We start from the raw sequence: 19,548 nt of genomic DNA, 5'->3' as shown, positions 1-19,548 counted from the left end.
TCATGTTCTCGACCAAGAGTTCTTACTCTCGCTCAAGAGCGTGTTCTTGCAGATAAGTACGAGAGTTTCATAAAACTGTTACCAAGGTATGGTATGGTTACCTCTAAACGTTCACACTATTGCTCAGTTCCAACACACCTCCTCCGATGAAATTGAGAGATTTGCAGCTCCACGTACCGAGTTTCCAATTGCTAGTCTATTTCCGTTGCTGTGGCCTTTGCCGATTGTTCAAGACCGTATTCTCTAGTTGACGTAACTGTGCGGATGAACAAGATTTTTTTTAATGAAATTTTAATTAAATCGACTAAGTAATTACGATACTTTTTGAAAAGATTTTTGATTCGTCTGCAGATACTTTGTCTTGTCCACACATCTTTCAAGTTCCAAATTTTGGAAATTAACGGATGTTCAGTAGTTCAAGGCGTCGTAGCCGTGTGGTTAAAGCTTCTCTGCTTACTGTTGTATTATTATTACTGTTGTAACTATCAATTCTTAAGAATATCACAATTTAAAATCATTCATCTTCTTTCTTCCAGAAACGTGCGAAAGCTCAGGGTTGGTCATCGTGGACCGAATGGTCAACGTGTTCCAGATCTTGTGACGGCGGTGTAGCGTATCAGTTACGGCGCTGCCACGCTCCCCACGGCTGCAAAGGAGATGCAGTGCGGTACAAGATCTGCAATATGCAGGTAATATCTCAGCTCATGTCATTCGTATCCCTGTTTTCCCCACACGTATTCACTATACTGATGCTATTTTCGCCTCCATCTATTACAGCCATGTCCTGAACAGCAGGATTTCCGTGCCCACCAGTGTTCAGCGTACGACGACGTGCCCTACGATGGGGCACTGCTCAAGTGGACTCCCCACTACGACTATTCGGAGCCATGTGCTCTGACATGCAGGTAAGATCAATTCCCCACCAATAAACCATCAAAAGACGTCTTCGAGGCCCGGAATACTTTTTCCACCAAAGAGCTTACCAGCTGATTCCATCTTTCGTGTGAAATGAAAACAATTTTTGTTCGGCTTCTCGGAAAACAGCCGCCCGCCCAACTCCAACAGGAAAATGCTTTATAGGAAGACTGCACGTGCCACAGAGAAATTTTTCACCATTCTCTGAATGGATTCAACAGTTTGCTCGTAACTTTTAATACCACCATAATACTTGTGCTCGGTCTGATACGAATGCTACGCCATACGGATGACGATGGAAGCACCTCTGCCTCTATGGGAAGAAACCAACCGAATGATTCCCAAGAGGAACAGATAGGGTCGTGCTCCGTTCATCTTCATTTGTGGTGTGGAGGTTTGCACTGTGGGCTAGAAATGAAAATTTAGCGGAAAAAGTCCAAAAACTTTATGTTCTAAAATAAATTATGATAGAATATTTTTTTATTTTATTTTATTAACAATAGAGTTGCAATACATTTATGGAGTAAATTTTGTACAATTTAGGAATAGTAGTTTACGCAACAAGTTGCAGAATGATGATTTTTACAGCACGAGTCGTACATTTATCCAACGAGGCTTGCCGAGTTGAATAATTACGGCGAGTGCTATAGAAATCGAGTTCTGCAACGAGTTGCGTACAACATTTTTTGCAATTTCGTAGGAGACTGCTTGAGGGTACCAGACACCATATCGGAATGCATTCATCATTATTTTACAATTTCTGAAACAATGTTGTGTTACTATTTATAACGCAACTCAAAACAGTTGCGTAATGATAAAGCTTTGCGTAATGAATCATTAGAGCACTGATTTCAGTTGCGTAATGATTATGACCACACTGCAGAATTCAGTGCAGGAAAGTAGGCCGTTTCATGACACATTGGCGTGATGAAAAACAGCCTATTACGATGAGGAATTTAGGAATCTATATATAAATTTTGATTTCTGGCTCATAGTGCTTTGTTGGACAAAGAAACACTTCGCGCTTTGGTTCGTAGCCTTCATTTTTTTTTTCTCGTGGGCTGGAACATCGTTTTGCAGCTCGTTTGCTGTCACAGTGGGTGGGAGGCAAATTTGGCGGAAAATTTCTCACTGTATTATAATACTTACTCGTGGAATCATTTTAAGCCTCTCGGGAAAGCTCTTTGTAAAATAAACCGGTAACCAGACCGCAGATAGGTGTTACATACGGCGGCACGATAGGCGAAACCTGTGAATTAATGCGAAGGAAACTTTTGGGCTTGGTTGACGAATTTTCACACGTAAAACACATGACGCAAAAGTTATCAATTACCTACACTTGTTTTATTTTACAGGGGTCGACCTCAACATCTGCTGGAGGACATGCCGGATTCGGCATCAGCCAGCGAGTCTTTCCCACCGGTAGTGGGAGACGATGAGCCTAGTGTAATAGTACAACTTTCCAATCGTGTTCAAGATGGGACCAGGTGTCGACCGGGCAGCTTGGATATGTGCATCCAGGGCAAGTGCCAGGTAAGTGATAAAAGCTAACGGATTTATTTATCGGAGTGGTGTTTTGTCCCAAATGGAACCAGATTGCGAACGATTTCAATTGTTTGTTTAATTAATTCTCAATAGGCTATTATTAATTATAGCCTGGAACGTTTCTGCACGATTCACTAGGTTAAGTCTCTAGTAAAATTGAAGCAATTGTCAAGACATAAAAAGCAGTTCTCTACAACAATCTTCAAATCCTCATTTTGGCAAATTATCCATTCTGGCAAATTGATTCTGTCAAACGGCTTTCTGGCAAATCTCAGATGTGGCAACCTTCATTAGAGATGCCTTCAATTACACACCGTAACATAAATGACATTTTTGCGTGTCTCAAGGATCAAATTCATTCCACGTTTAGCTTTTGTCGAGAACAGTCGTGTTAGCAAAGCAATGTTCGATTGTGGTATTGAAAGTGAAGCCTATTGTTTCCTCCGCTGAGTGATCGTTTAACAAAGATCGAGAATTAGCGAGAATTTCTATCGAGAATTAGCGTGTGTGAGCCAGTGACCGCAAGTCCGTTGCGGCTATGGAGACGGACATAAAAGATCCTCCTGACTTGGCAAATCCAGAACATTCACCGAGAGCCAGAGCATACCCTGCTACAGCCAAGCCTCCCTTTGTACCCAAGTAACAAATTTAGTTTTACGAATTACTTCCAGGGTGCTATAAATAAACGCCCATAAAACCACGGTCAAGGCACTGTTGCCTTCATAGCATCCCCCATAACCTCTTGTAGATTAGAACGTGACTAGTTGGCCCACTCTGAAAGAGGCTATGAAGTGTATAGTTATGTCACACGAATAAAGCAAAATAGCATTTATGGTAGCTATTTAGAGGCCGCCTGTTCTAGATGAATGTCGCTTCATCTTGAAAATGATTTTATCATAACGTCGATCTTGCCGGATTTATTCCAACGTAAACAAAACAAAATAAGATTGAAAACACGACTGTAGTAAATAGTTTCGTAGTGCGTGTTAAATATTCGAAGCGATTTATTTTGAAATAGTGCTTAAATCTCTAGTGCCGAGTGAGATTTACTGTGAAATGTGATGAAAAAGAAGTTAAATTGCGTATCCCCCCTCTAAAAGTGTTATATTTCAAGTTATTTAGCATTTGCTAAAAGGAATCGCCAAGAGAAGAATAAATCATATTCAACATTTCTTGGTTTGTTTGGGCAGTAATTGCGCTTCAAATTATATCAGGTCAGTTTAATCATCTTACCATAGCATCTTATGAGCGAATTCACGGAAATAATTTGATTTGAAAATCGTGAAATTGTGGCAACAGGAGTGAAATTAATATGGCGGAACCATAATTGATAGATTGTCGTCGACAAATGCTCTTTTGTCATCATGAATACACAAATAAGGGCACCTTGTTATGATTCGGCATTTGTGGATGTAAAATTGCCTTAACAAATGCTGATTGAAGATAATTCAGCTTTTTTCCGCTTTTAATGATAACTAAGCAGCATTCAACAAAGTTTGACATTTCGGGTGTGCTGTTTTGAAGAATATGAAAAAAAAAAAAGAAAACGGTTTTCCATTTTCTTATCAGGAATAATTGTTCCTTAGTGATAACGCAATATAAGTGACGTTATATTGCAGTGACAAATATTAAATTTGCAATGCTAATGGTGTTTTCGCATCTTATGAGCCCAAATACTGATTTGGGAGGTGTAAATAAGGTAAGTCATCAGAAACCAAGTGGAAGTCATGTAGTTTGAAAGCAGATTTTATGACAACAAGATGTCTGAATGAGTGGGGCCTTCCTTAGCCGAGTGGTTAGAGTCCGCGGCTACAAAGCAAAGCCATGCTGAAGGTGTCTGGGTTCGATTCCCGGTCGGTCCAGGATCTTTTCGTAATGGAAATTTCCTTGACTTCCCTGGGCATAGAGTATCATTGTACCTGCCACACGATATACGAATGCGAAAATGGCAACTTAGGCAAAGAAAGCTCTCAGTTAATAACTGTGGAAGTGCTCATAAGAACACTAAGCTGAGTAGCCGGCTCTGTCCCAGTGAGGACGTTAATGCCAAGAAGAAGAAGAAGAATGTCTGAATGAGTCTTTTATCAAAGCCGTAACAAATAAGGTTCGTTCAGCCACGGCAAGCAGTTGAAATAAGGTATTGTATGATGCAATAAAGCTGGTTTTGTAGCCACAAAATTTGGACTTCATGTTTTGGCTCTAAAAGGTTTTGAAAACAGCCAAGAGCCGAATTACAAACTATCATCTTTTGGCAACGTTAAATGTCGCCTCTAAGTATTGTAGCAATCACGTAACTGTCATAAAACATTAACAAATCCACACGAAAGCCAAGTTGCTGTTGAATTGTTACTTGGGTAGTGTTCTTTCGACAAATCGAAAAACCATTAGACATCACGACAATCTCCAATGACCTTCATAAGCATTATCACTCTATACAACAAACACGAAAAATCACCATGAGGAAAATTCGCGTAGTCGTTTCAGATCGCAACGATATAGTGAAGAATCGCCTATTCAAGCAATATCGAACGTACATCCCTAGCGAAGAAGTTGAGATAGACGGTGTTATCTCCGATTCCACTTTGAGCGGCCACTACCTTTTAGAAAATGGCGTCGGGAAGTTCAGAAATCCTAATGCTCCATCGGTGAATGTTCTGGAAGTCAATCAATTGGTCGTCCCTCGCAAAGAAGGTGAAGATGTTGTATATGATCCGAGCTACTCTTTTCGCATCACATTCGAAGGAACGGCCCTTCCAGATTTTGTCTAAATCGACCAGGTGCTGATTCCCGTTCGATTATATGTCCCTAAAGTGCTGATGTGTATGAATTGTAAACGATATGGCCACTCAGCTAAAATGTGCGATAACAAAGCACTATGTGGCAAATGTGCTGAGATCCATGACGAATCAACGTGTTCTTTTGTGTCTTCCCTGTGCATTCGTTGCAATGCGGAACATGATCCATCACCGAAAAGTTGTCCATCTTATCAAGACCACGTTAACATGACCCGGCGAAAACTATTAGAAAAGTCCAGACTTTCATTCGCTGAATTGCTTTCCACCGCGGATCAAGAAACGGTTTTCTTAGACAATGTGTTCTCTCCACTTGCAGACCTTCCAGCCGATGATCTCGAAGATGACGAGAATGGCAACTGCAGCTACACCAACGTCTATCCAAAACGAAAGAAAAAGACCGCAAATATCAAAGAAAATCCGAAAACATGCCCCCACAAGACCATGCTCCTCAGATCTCTTTAACGTCAGATCAGTTAAATTCGCAACAGCCCTCTCCAAACACGTCTAAGCGAAACAAAACACAGCAGTTCTATAGACTCTCACAAAAAGCCCCTCAGCAAACCGTCGGCGCGACTTTTAGCATTCACGACAAGCAACAGTTCCCTCCGCTCCCAGCTACACAAAATAAACCTCCAGGTAGCCGGCCAGATCAGTCCATTTTGTCCATACCACAGTTGATTCGTATGATGTGCGCAGAATTTCGTGTTTCCAATGAGTGGATGTCCCTTGTTGCAAGCCTGTTGCCCCTGGTCAGCTTAATCTGGGAAAAGATAATCGTCCATATCCTGCCCCTGCTGCTAATGATGCCTAATGCCACTGCTAAACAAATAAGCTTACTTCAGTGGAATGCCCATAGTATACTCCCAAAAATAGCAAACTTCAGATCTTTAATCAATTCAAATCAAGTTAAAATTTTTGCAATATCAGAGACGTGGTTGACAGAAGAGAAAGATTTTTATGTACCACAGTTCAACATACTTAGAAGCGACAGAGAGCAGCCTTATGGTGGAGTCTTGCTTGGGTTGAAACATGGGATTGAATTTAAACGAATTGAGATAGAACGTCCTTCTCCTATTGAGATAGTGGCCGCCACTATTATCACCACACCAACAGAGTTAACTATTGCCTCCATCTATATTGCTCCCAACATCAACTTAAGATACACAGATCTTAAGCGTATTGTAGATAAGCTTCCTTCACCTCTGATGCTCTTAGGTGACTTTAATTCGAAAGGATGCGCGTGGGGTGAGCAAATAGATGATAGTAGAGCAAAGATCATTTACGATTTGACTGATGAATTTGATCTTGTAATTTTGAACACTGGTGAAATAACAAGAATAGCGCGTCCCGCTCAATCATGTAGTAGATTAGATTTGTCAATTTGTTCATCAAGAATAGCGTTAAACTGCTCATGAAGAGAAATCGATGATCCATCAGGAAGCGATCATCTTCCGATAATCGTATCACTTCAATCTAACACTTCAGAATCGGCTTCAACAACTAATTACGATCTAACCAAACACATAGACTGGAATAAGTACAGAGGGCAATTAGATTCGATCGTTTCAGAAATTAACCACTCCGAAGATCCACTAGAGACACACGCATTTTTTATCGATTCCATTAAACAAAGTGCAATTGCGAGCCAAACGAAACCAATCCCTAACGGAGGAAATGTCCGGAAGAATCCTACAATATGGTGGGATTGGGAATGTTCTAAAATGTTGACAAAACGGTCAGATGCATTCAAAACTTTTAGATCATCGGGGAGTACCGAAGACTTTCTTAAATATAAAAAAGCCGAGGCGGAATCTAAAAGGTTATTCAAGAACAAGAAACGTGGGTATTGGAAAAAACTCATTGAATCGTTCGATTAACGAAGGATTTCAGTTTGGAAGAACTGGAATCAGCATTGTGCCTGGCACAGAATAACGCCCCTGGAATGGATGGTATCAAGTTTGCTTTATTGAAGAACATGCCACTCAACGCGAAAAAGCTTTTATTAAATCTTTACAATGCCTTTTTTAAATCTAATGTGTGTCCTAGTACGTGGTACGAACTAAAAGTCCTCCCTATATTAAAACCAGGTGCTGCCGAACATGAATCTTATCGGCCAATAATATCACTTTTAGTTTGCGACAGAAAAGCCTTTGAAAAAATGATCTTAGTTCGTATAGAACATTGGGCTGAGAAACAAAAAGTGTTATCTCCTACTCAGTACGGGTTTAGACGTGCTCGTGGTACGCGTGAATGCTTGGGAAAGTTTTCTACTGCGATTCAACTAGCATTTGCCAAAAAAGAAAATTTGACCGCTGTGTTTTTGGATATTTCAGGAGCATTTGATTCTATACGTATTGATCTTGTATACCAAAAATTAGTTTCCATAGGACTCCCAAGTCAAATGAGCGACTTTCTTTTTACGCTGTTGAAGTTTAAAACCATGCATTTCATAATAAACGGATGAAACCCGGATTGGATACATTGGAGTCCCTCAAGGCTCATGCTTGTCCCCCTACTCTATAATGTATACGTGAACGATATCGATTCTTGTATCACGGAGGAATATGAGCTGATAAAATTTGCTGATGATGCAATAATATGGATTTCCGAAAAGGACGATGAAATAGCAAGAACTCACATCCAAAGCTCAATCCGAAATCTCGAGAGATGGTCAAATCACAATCGATTAACCTTTTCCAGTAGTAAAACAGAAATGATGATATTCTCGAAAAAACATAAGCTGCCAGAAATGAAACTGATGTTGGATCAAATCGAGATCAAAGCTGTAGAATCACACAAATACCTGGGAATCTGGTTTGATAGAAAATGCTTATGGGGTGGTCAAATTAGAGAAATCGCTAGAAAATGTCAGAAAAGAATAAACTTCTTGAAAACTATCTGCAGTACGTGGTGGGGAGCCCACCCTTCCGATATGATCACGCTATACAAGACAACCATACTGTTTGTAATGGAATATGGTAGTATTACGTTCTGCAGTGCTTCCAAAACACACATTCTTAAATTAGAACGCATTCAATATCGAGCTATAAGGATCTGCTTAGGAAGTATGATATCAACCCATACTTCATCATTGGAAATCATGGCTGGACCCAGACAACCAAAATGTACTCATAACGAAATCACCTGGAGGCCTTGTACGTGCAAAATTTCACTTATAAGATGTCGCGAAAAGGTCTTCTACGTACAAAAGTGGAGACGATATGCGTGCATATATTATGTGATGATTAATAACATACAATGCGAGTGTATAAATATTCTCCCGAACTAACCTGTTATCTTATGCGACTTAACTTATGATAACAAATGTTGATTTGACAGCTGCTACGAATTGATTCGACTTACTTTGTACAAGTGTACGGGACGAAACAAAATGTACAAATGAACTCAAAAAAAAGTGTTTTATGCGAGGTAACTCATCAATTTGACGAGTTTATCCACGGTGCTTTGCGGGTTTGATGTAATTAGTATGAATAAACGAGTTTTAACGTGAACTTTCATGCGATTTCTGGTTGTCTGGGGAATAAAACCTCTGAAGCTAAGATATGAGGAATTGAATTTACGATTTGTGCTGAAAAGCGTATCCTCAGATAATCAATTTAAAAAAAGACCTTGTCGTTTTGAAAAATATTAAGCCCCAGAATTATCTCATTTCGTACTACAATACAATCATTGAGATGGACGCTACATCAAGCACACATCCATGCTCATCACATCTCAAAATAGATGACTTCCTATTTGTACCTCAAATCGACTTCTCTTTACACTCAGAGCTAAATAACAGTTCTGAAATATGTCGCAAAAATTTGGCAAATAGCTTATTCCGGAACAAGTCAGAAAACGTACCACCTGAAAACATATTTTTCAACGATGGATCGAAATCTAACGAAACAGTAGGTTTTGGTGTGCACAGCCAAACCGTTAACTTATGCTACAAACTTGAATCTCCTGCATCGATCTTCTGCGCAGAATCTTCTGAAATTTACAAAGCATGCACCTTAATAAATAAACTACCTATGGTACTCTATATGATCTGATCCGATAGTTTGAGTACACTTAAAGCGCTTTCTTCGTGTGTTCTCGACAAAAACTCAAATAGTACTGTGTTGATGGTGAGACAAATTCTGAGAAAGTTATACTCCAACGTATACATAATACGGTTTTTGTGGGTCCCGGCACATTGTGGTATACATGGCAATGAGTCCGCAGATGTACTTGCAAAAACAGGAGCACTAACAGGAGAGGTCTTTGAACGTAATATCCAATATGAGGAATATCTACCAATAATCAAAAGCTATATACAATCAAGCTGGCAGCAGAAATGGACAGAAGATGATCTGGGGAGATTTTGTTACTCCATATTACCAAATGTCAGCAATAAGGCATGGTTTATCGATCACGATTTTAGCAGAAACCTAATAAAAAATATGAGTCGCTTGATTGCTAATCATTTTTGCCTTTCCTCTCATCTTTTTCGTTTAGGAATGAAACAGTCAAACATTTGTGAATGTGGGGATGGATATGAGGACTTCGATCATATTCTTTGGCATTGCCAAAGATATAACGAGCATCGAAGGATGATGCTAGACGAACTGCAGAAACACGGACACGCGACAACCTGCAGTATTAAGGATATTCTGAGAATATTTAACGACCAGATTATGATTTGTATCAATAATTTTACTAACGAAGCGAAGATAGTTTTATAGAGAACAACAGAAAAAAAATTAAACTCTTAAAAGATAGTAGTTAAATGACAACACCTCCATTTATTATATTTATAAACATTTAAATTTTAATATTTTTGTAATCGCTACTCGGCGCCATTATGCTGTAATTGCTATTGTGCCTAATAAAAAAATAAAATAAAAAAAAGGATCAAATTATGTGTCTCTAGTAGATTTGGAGCTGCTGAATCTGATGCCGTTCTCAGAAATGCTCCAGCACGTCACAATTTTTAGCTACAGGTCGTCAAAATTGTATGAAACACTGATTTCATTGGAGTTTATATGAACTATTGAGTATGATTTATCAAACTTTTTGTGATCTAATCCACGAAGCATGCAAAATAGGACTTCATCTTTCATTTCAGAGATAATTTGGGTGAAATATCAGGATTGAATTTGGATTAAATCGATTTTTTCAACATGCTTTCAGTCACCATAAAAAAATCTTCGTTTCTCTTATATGACAAAATACAGTACTTTTCTAAAGCATCGAAAAATAGCTATTGAGCATCGAAATTATTATAAACTTTGTTCATAAGCATTGTTACACACATGAACTTTAAATTATGGGGCAAATTAAGCAAAAAATTGCCATACAAGATGGCAAGCTTGCATGCAAGTTGGCTGAAATAATCAAATTTTACATTTTCAACAAGAATTATCTCCAAAACTAGACGTGCTATGATGTTTCTGAAAACTGCAATGGATTCAGTAACCCTTAGGGTCGATTTCATCACCTCCGCTTAGGCCTTAAACCTAGTTTAACTATATGGGTAAGCGTGGTTTACGGCTTAGGCCATGGTGAAGAAATCAGCCCTTAATCATGTAAATAGCGATATTTTTTGCACAACGTTAATCGCATAAATGGCTTATATTTTTCTCGAAACTTGTTTTTGAAAATAAAACATCAAATTTGCATCACAAAACTCATGAATGCGACATGAGATAAAAAAATATTTTTGGCCGCCAGTCTGTATGGAAACCGCCCATAGTGTAGTGGTTCCGTAACATGTTTCGGGATTCCCGGATAAGTAGTCAATTCATTCATTTCATGGAACTATATCATACGACACATCCAATTTTTCAAAAATTCGAACAGAATACATTTGAGATGTATTCAGTTATTTAAGCAAATATTAGCCATCCAGTGATTCCATATCACGTTCCGTGTTTCCTGGATAAGTGGCCAGAACTGGACGGTGTGGCACATATGTATATGATAGAACTGCAGAAATTCTCAGAATTTCATACGAAATTGATAAGAGAAATCTTCAAGTTGAATAAAGTAACATTGGTCACCCAATAATTGGCTGCGTAATAGGTTCCGGGAGTTCCGAAAATGATGGAGATGGAGAGCTGAAAAACTCGGCGTAGGGAGAAGAACAGAAATATGATTTTTTAGGAATGCGGCCGGAACTCTGTCGGGTCCCGGATTGAACGTGGTCTTGAGTTACAAAGCTGCTTTAGATATCGCATCATCGGTTATTTCCACGCTACTGAGCGTTTGATTCGATAGCGGAACATTCTCTACAGCAAGCGAGATTTGATCATCGGACAGCAGTTCGTCTGAGAAAATGCAGGAGAATTTTGTGGAAAATAACTGGAAAATGTTGTTTTGTGTCGTAGTTGTTACACCGTCAAGCACCATGGAAGATGGTAGACCGAATTCCTTACGCTGCTCATTGACGTACTTCTAGAACAACTTCAGAAGCGTTTCGAGTTCACGTTGGATTCCTCTCTGGTAGTGTCTAAAGCTAAATTTACAAAGGCGCTTAAACTCCTGATTTAGCCTCACGTAGTATTGTTTTAGAGGAAGTGTGCGGGCCGTTATAAATTTCTTGAAAGCAGCTTTTTTGGCAGATTTCAATGACCATGATTCTCTTGATTCTTTTGTGATAGAGTTTGTGAGCAAGATTTACATCTTCTGCGTCCAGGACATGCTCCTTTTTCAACTGTGAAAGCACTTCTTCGATACTACGATGATCAGATCTTCGGAAGTCGTATGCTACAGCGGTTGGAACAACGACATAATCATGGAGCATCTTTTCTTCAATCATGACCAGCAGGGGAGGATGATGAGGAACGTGTTTCACTAACGGTTCAGGGAACATTGAAATGTGAGGAGCCGTATCACGACCAGGCATTGCAGAATTCGCTCTCATTTGAGCATGAAACACGATCAAAGCAAGCAAAGAAAAACATCCCATCTGTTGCGGTCCACGATCGTCATTGTATCGCAAGTTGTAACAAGTCTGATAAATGGAAGCAGCGAGCGAGAGCTCCAAAGAGAGAGCGATGATAAAATCCATTTTCCTCGCTTGTTTACAGTTGGGGGTAGGTGTTTTTCTTCACGGGCACGATAAACAATCCACGAAGTTCCAAGAGCAATAGTGCCCCCAGGTTTGGAGCATGTTTAGAGGGGTTTTATCATGCACTACTATACCCCAATCTGATCAAAGTTGTAGCAGTATACGATAAACAGTCTCTCATAATGTGCAGCATGTTATGATAGTTACAGAGAGCGAAACGTGAGAGATTCTCTCAATTTTCTCAGGATTCAATCCCTGATCAGGACCGCTAACAAAGTAGAGATCCAATGAGCGGTTATTCTCTTTCGTTCACCATTTATTTGAACAAACTCGAGATGCCGTAGCCATCATCGGGAAGCCTCATGGCTCCAGTGTGAAACAAAGAAGCCTCATGATCGAGACAGAAGAATCCACTATGCGTCTGTTTCCAAGCAATATTCGACATATTGAAGTCGCCCACGATCACTACTTCATCACAAAGGGCTGCGTTTTCTGAGATGGATGAGATCGGACGACTGTGCGCGATATCCCGAGTTCGATCAGGAGTTAGGTAGATGCCACAAACAAACAGTTGACGATCTGCAAGCTGAATTACTACCCAAACTTGTTGGACAGCGCTCCACGAAGCATTCTCGATAGTTTCCGACTTGAATCTGAAGCTGACTGCGATAAGGACTCCTCCACCGGTAGATTTTTGCTAGCTTCTGGCTGGATATACTCGAATACAGCAGTTGAAGGTTCCATTGGGTATACGGCCAAGTTGCATTCCATGGTCAAGTTGGTTGGATTTCGACTGCACGCAGCAACCGATTCAGGAGAGGAATAATTCGATTGAACAGCGTACTTGCCTGCAGTAGAGATGTGGAAGACCCAATCTTCCAATTCATACCCAGGACCGGGACGACTGCAGGCCAATGACTGCATAGGCTCGACTGGGATGAGAGGAATAGTGCTATATATAGAGGTGCGTCCCAGTGTCGAACTTTCAGATACTGAACATAGATGGCGAGAAGTTCAGGAAGAGAAGAGTCCAAATAAATTGCATACTCGCCTGTGCTTGGAGTTCGGAAGACCCCATTTTCCAACTCAAACGTAGGGTCGAGACGACTGCTGGTCGTTGGCTGGAGGTGCATAACTTTTACTCGTTATGATTTAACGGCTACGCAGTCTTTGAGGGAATAAAACGAGGTTTATTACTTGCCCAACGACACAGGGTTAGTGTCTTCTTCAGGGGGAACTGGAAGTTAATAAATGTACTAATAATATTTGTCCGTTACATAGTCTTGTCAGTACAACTTACACTAATTTTGTCGTTTTTGGTCTTAAGTATTGTCTAACTGTAACTGTCTTGTGAATTGGTTGTTGGTACATGCTGTAAAAATATTTGAAATTGTTTTAAATCTGTCGTAACGTCGCTAACTGTTTTAAAAAAGGAAACTTACATTTGGGTGGTTTCAATTAACTTCTAACGGACTATCGGCAAATGGCACAAATTATTTTGGCGACCCCCTATGATTTAATGCAATGTCATATATAACAGGTCCGGCTCTTAGTATGCGTTTGCTTGTATTAGTCACGAAAAAGATGTAAACAAAACGATCAGCTGATGGTGACGACAAGGCTGCGAAAAATTTTGTTCGCAGCTTTCTCAGCGTGACGTCATCTTCGGCTACTTTGTGAACTTTCGGCTCGCCGAAGTTGGCATTGCACAACTTCCACTTCAAAACTGATGTTATCACAAATACTAATTTGATGTTCGCCCGCACCTCTAACTACCCCACATCAGATTTAATGTCTATTGTTTCGTCTTTTATTTCGTCTACTGTCTGTCGATCGGTATTAGTTCTATTGTGTTCGTTTGTATTCCTTATGCTATGCAAGACAGTTGCGTATGTAGTGTTGAGACTGTCTACGTCTGTTCGTTCATTAACTGTGTAGCTAGTGTTTGTGATGTGGCACATTTCTAGGAAAGGTAGAAGTGTGATTCATAACTATGGTCGATAATTTGTGTTTGTCCAAGGCTGAATCTATGGTTGTGTTCTATACAATGTTGAATTAATGCTGTCGTTATTTCTATGAGTGATCTGGTAGCTTCGTCTGTGTGCGTCTGGTTCATTCCCTAAAAGACTACGTAGCCGTTAAATCAGAACGGTTAAGAGTTACAGTCGAACTCCCGCCAGTTTAGAAAACTCTTACTTGAGAAATTTATGATGGCATCTCTGAAGCGATTCTTCAAAAAATGGATTAATGAAGGAGGAGCCTTCCCTAAAGAGTTTCTTATGGAATTCAGGAAGGATCCCGTCAGAATCAGTACAGAAAAAAATAGAAAATTCCTGAAGTAATGTAACTTGTTGAGAAACTTCAGTCACCCCACAGTTATGGATAGCACACAGATATGGATCAAAGTAGGATTAAACGGTGAATATCTCATCAAATAGAGTAGCAATCACGCAAAACTCATTTTACCTACGTGAAACATATATTGATAGCGATGCTGTATCAATTATAATACGTTTAGGCATAAATTTTTAGTCCGTACAAAATAAAATGTCAACCATGTTCCTGGAAGCGTTGATTCATAACTGTGGGGTGTTGAAAACCATACCACAGTTATGAATCAACGATAAGACGATTCTGAAAGAAACGCCAAAAAGTATGCTTTCACTAAGGCGCCATTCGTTTACCTCGCAGATAAATTGCTGTTAAAGTGTTCTGATCCATAATATGAGTCGATTTGATCCATAATAAGGAGCCTCCTCTTCCACTGATCCACATCTGTGGGATGGACAACGTTTGCACTTTCCATCGAAATCGACACTTTTTTGTAAATAATCAAGAATTTCCATATGTATTCTCAAAAACAACTAAATTCTGCAGTACCAGGAAGGTAATTTTATTTTGTAAAGTGTCACCATGATTTATAGGCATATTTTGTTGTGGAAAATGACCGTTAGTTGATCCATAATTGTGGGGTGACTGTATATGATGGATTTCAAACATTCTCAGGAAAATTTCCGTGCAGCTCTTTACTTAGGAAAAACTTTCAAAAAATCCTAATATATAAGCAGGCGTTTCTTTCCATAAGAGTAAAATATGATAACAATTGCTCTTGTGACAGCTGTACGAATGTTGCGTTTAGCTGCTTGTTCACCAAACATTGAATGGTTCGTAACTTTGTGTGTAGACATTATTATCTTCTACTTGGAAATTTTTCATATCAATTGAATATATTATATTTATAAGCATGTTTATATCTCACAATTAATTGTTTTTCATGGTCTAATCGTTTATCATAGTGAATCCTGTGACCCAACTATTATATCTTCAGTTAGACAATAACTGCACGCGGACACGCTTTCTCACTTAGTGGACAATGTCGAGAAGCCTATATGTTTCGCTTCTTCCACCCTCACACCTGCTCAGGTGAATTATGCCCAGGTGCATAAGGAAGCATTAGCTGTTGTGTTTGGAATTACGAAATTTCACAAGTACCTGTACGGTGCTAAGTTTACCTTGGTAACCGATAACACTGCCGTGAAAGAAATCTTCAATCTCACCTCCGTTATCGCTGCTGCAAGACTACAGCGATGGGCTCTATTGGTAGCAGGTTACCAATATGTCATAGAGCATCGTCCTGGAAAACTTTTAAATTATGCCGACGCTCTATCTCGATTACCACTTCCTGAAAAAACTGATATTGAGCACGTCAGTCTCGGTATCAAGTGCCTTAATAATGCGTCTAGCATAGTAAACCTCGATCTTGTTCGTACTCATCAAAAGTCCTTTCTCCAAAGTGGTTGGCCGAACCAAGTTGAACCTTTTTTACAACCCTATTCAAGTCTAAAATCTCATTTTGGAGTTGATGATGGTGTTATCTACTTTGACGATAGAGTAGTAATACCCGAAAGCTTAAAGTCTGCTGTCATTAAGCAACTGCACTCCAATCACGATGGAATAGTCCGAATGAAAATGTTGGGTCGTAGCTATGTTTGGTGGAAACATATGGATAAAGACCTCAACGAAGTAGTTCAGAAGTGCGTTGTTTGCCGAAAATCGATGTTTTCATTCCGATTAATCGATTTTTTGAATCGATGTTTAGAGTACCCAAAATAGGTTGAATCGATTCTCTAGATTTGATTTTTCGATTCGATTCATTTTGTTGAAATCGATAAATATTTCTTAATGAGTTGCTGAACAAGAAAACAAATTTTTAACTAGCCTTGAAGTAGTAAATTTGTTCAATTGATTTTCAAAACTGATTTGATTGAATGTTGTTATAATCGAATACAAATGAATTTGGTCTCAATTCAAACTTCATAAATTTCAATTTGCATCCAATTCGAATCGATTCAAAAACATCGATGTTAAGGATTCGATTTAATCGGTGAATCGATTCGGCAGCTCAAATGTGAATCGATTCACTGACATCGATGTTCTGGACGAATATGCCCAACGGTATATCACCCGCAATCGAACGGGTTGGCCGAGAGAGGCGTAAGAACCGTTAAAGATTGCTTGAAAAAGTACTTGCTCGATGAAAAATGTAAACCATTATCATTATCGCGTAAAATCAATCGCTTTTTAATCTCGTATCGCGACACTCCTTGCACGGTTACTAATCGTACACCGTCGTCGTTACTCTACGCATATACGCCGCGAACATTAACCAACTCAATTAATCCGCGTAAGGTTGAAATTGAAAGCAATCACCCTAAAAACGTGATTTCTTCTAAAGGCGTACCTCCGTCTAAATGCGTACCGTAAATTCGGGTGAAATTGATCAGTAGGGTGAAATTGATCACTGTGTCACACGATTTCATTTCCCTCTTAAAGAGCACAGAAATCAATGCAACCTATTTAAATGAACGTTGTTTGTCTTAACTATTGTCAAATTGCATGTTGTGAAGTTTTTTGTGTTAAGGAATGTTAATTTCTATGAAAATAATAGAAAATTGCATAATCTTGTTCTGTGTGGTATTGGCAAACACCAATAAACTTATAGTTTTAAACAAGGATTTGGACATGGTGTCAACCTGAAAATATGTAAGGATGCTTGAAATATATCCCCAAAACGAACTCTATCATCAAAATTCGTACCAATTTGTTCATTTTGTTGTAATAATTGATTTTTTTATAGATATCATAAGATTCCTTCGGAAATTGCCTACATTTAGGCGTTTTCTACGGTATTGTTGAAAATTAATTGTTTATTATTTCCATATATGTTGCATTGTTAAGAATTTGGTAACCATATTTGGATTCAGGAGGCCCAAATTTAATAAGTTAAGTTGTTTTCAAAACTAACAATAATTGTTTTGACAGGTGATCAATTTCACCCCGAAACGGAGTTCCTTGATTTTTTATTTTAGAGACGATTTTTAGCACTAAAATCACAACTGTATGAAAATTTGAGTATATAAGCCAAGGAGGCTCACCGTCGTACTTGTTTTCCTGCATTAAGTTGTATGGAATTGGCAACATCATAAAAAACAGACATGGAAAACGGTGAAAAGTGATCAATTTCACCCGAAATTACGGTACCTTCAACTAGTCCGCCCAGATAGCCGTAGCGGTAAACGCGCAGCTATTCAGCAAGACCAAGCTGAGGGTCGTGGGTTCGAATCCCACCAGTCGAGGATCTTTTCGGGTTGGAAATTTTCTCGATTTCCCAGGGCATAGAGTATCTTCGTATCTGCCACACGATATACGCATGCAAAAATGGTCATTGGCATAGTAAGCTCTCAGTTAATAACTGTGGAAGTGCTCAAAAGAACACTAAGCTGAGAAGCAGGCTCTGTCCCAGTGGGGACGTAACGCCAGAAAGAAGAAGAAGAACTAGTCCGAATCGTGCTTTACAATCGTGCAAAACGTTCACCGTTGGTGAAAAGATATTTTATCGGAATCATTTTAAAGAAATCGTTCGTTGGATACCTGCGGTCGTTTTACAAAAGCTTAGTCCATTAACTTATTTAATTAACGTTGACGGAAATGTAAAAATGGTTCACGTAAACCAAATTCGGCATTCGGACTTGTCGGACAAGTTTCATCCTTCCGTACCGACCACGCCTACAGCCCCGCAGCAAGCAGAGCAGCTCGATGAAAGCAGCGATGACAACGATCAGCCAGAATCTACTGTGTCATCCCCACAGAGGACGAAATCCAGCAAGAAACTGCCTAAAGGTAGACAATATGTGCATCACTCGATCGGTGGGAATCACTATCAGGCCCAGATGACCGGATATTCCAGATGAAGCGACGATGCGTAATGTGACACTGCCCAACGGACGTATTTTTTGACCTGAAACGGAAAGATATTCTTGAGCAGTAGGAATTAACGGAAATTTCGAAAAATGATTTTGATAAGTTCCTGCCGATATCACGCTTCGACATGCTCCGCAGTCTGCTTCGAAGTCAAGACGTTGACCTTCGCACACAAGGGGTACGAATTCTGGTAGATTTAGGCGGTTCAGGCCACTTGGACAGACTGCATTATCTCCGGGAGTGGACCGATATTCCTGGACACATGGTTCCGGGCTGGTAGGACGACACGAATTTGATGCTGGTACTGTTGCTTCTGGGACTTCAAACAGGTTCAACCGTAGGACCTCGAGCGCTTCAGACATTTCCGCTACACGATTGTTTCCTTTCGACTTTTTTCCCTGACCTTGACTCGTTGACTTTTTTGACTGACACACTTTTGACGTGTGACCTTGCTTGCCACATGTGTAACACATCCAACTCTGAGCAGGACACGTGGTTGGATCATGCTGCCGACTGCAGCGAAAACACGATTTCCAAGACTTTTGGTTCGCAGGCACTTTCCTCTGACTACTGGGTTGACTGCTTCGCTTATTTGGCCTTCCATTTTGTTGGTGGACTGCTGCGATCTTCGACGATGACGACGTTAGACTGGACATTTCTTGGTTTTGGTTGAGTGCTGCTTCCCAACTCCTGGCTAGAGAACACGCACTGTCGAACGTTAGCTGGGCTTCCGTGAGCAACCGTTTACGAAGACTTTGGTCGTAAATTCCCGCGACGAACTGGTCACGTAGGGCGTCAGGTAGGAAATCTCCATAGTTGCAGGGTTGAGACATTGCTTTCAAACTGATGATAAAATCCGTGATGAACTGCGAAGAGTGTTGCTCGCACTTCCGAAATTTGTATCTTTCGGCGACTACATTGGTGGTGGGTGCGAGATGCTGCTTTAAAAGATCTACCAGGACTTGGTAGGGCTTGACA

The 19,548-nt window shown here is 39.9% G+C and overlaps 1 protein-coding gene across 3 annotated transcripts in view; it reads left to right on the top strand.

Annotated features, from left to right (window-relative positions):
- Window positions 1-19,548, top strand: part of LOC5572932 (ADAMTS-like protein 1) — an 844,534-nt gene that overhangs the window by 707,263 nt on the left and 117,723 nt on the right. For all 3 annotated transcript variants that reach the window (XM_021845003.1, XM_021845002.1, XM_021845001.1), the window contains exons 4-6: window positions 537-689; window positions 778-905; window positions 2,271-2,448. In XM_021845003.1, the coding sequence (XP_021700695.1) occupies window positions 537-689; window positions 778-905; window positions 2,271-2,448 (459 nt within the window). The remainder of the gene's footprint in view (window positions 1-536; window positions 690-777; window positions 906-2,270; window positions 2,449-19,548) is intronic.

The sequence above is a fragment of the Aedes aegypti genome, chromosome 2, assembly GCF_002204515.2.
Source record: "Aedes aegypti strain LVP_AGWG chromosome 2, AaegL5.0 Primary Assembly, whole genome shotgun sequence".
Classification (NCBI taxonomy): Eukaryota; Metazoa; Arthropoda; class Insecta; order Diptera; family Culicidae; genus Aedes; species Aedes aegypti.
The sequence above is the reverse complement of the archived record's forward strand: the minus strand, read 5'-3'. Positions and strand labels throughout refer to the sequence as shown.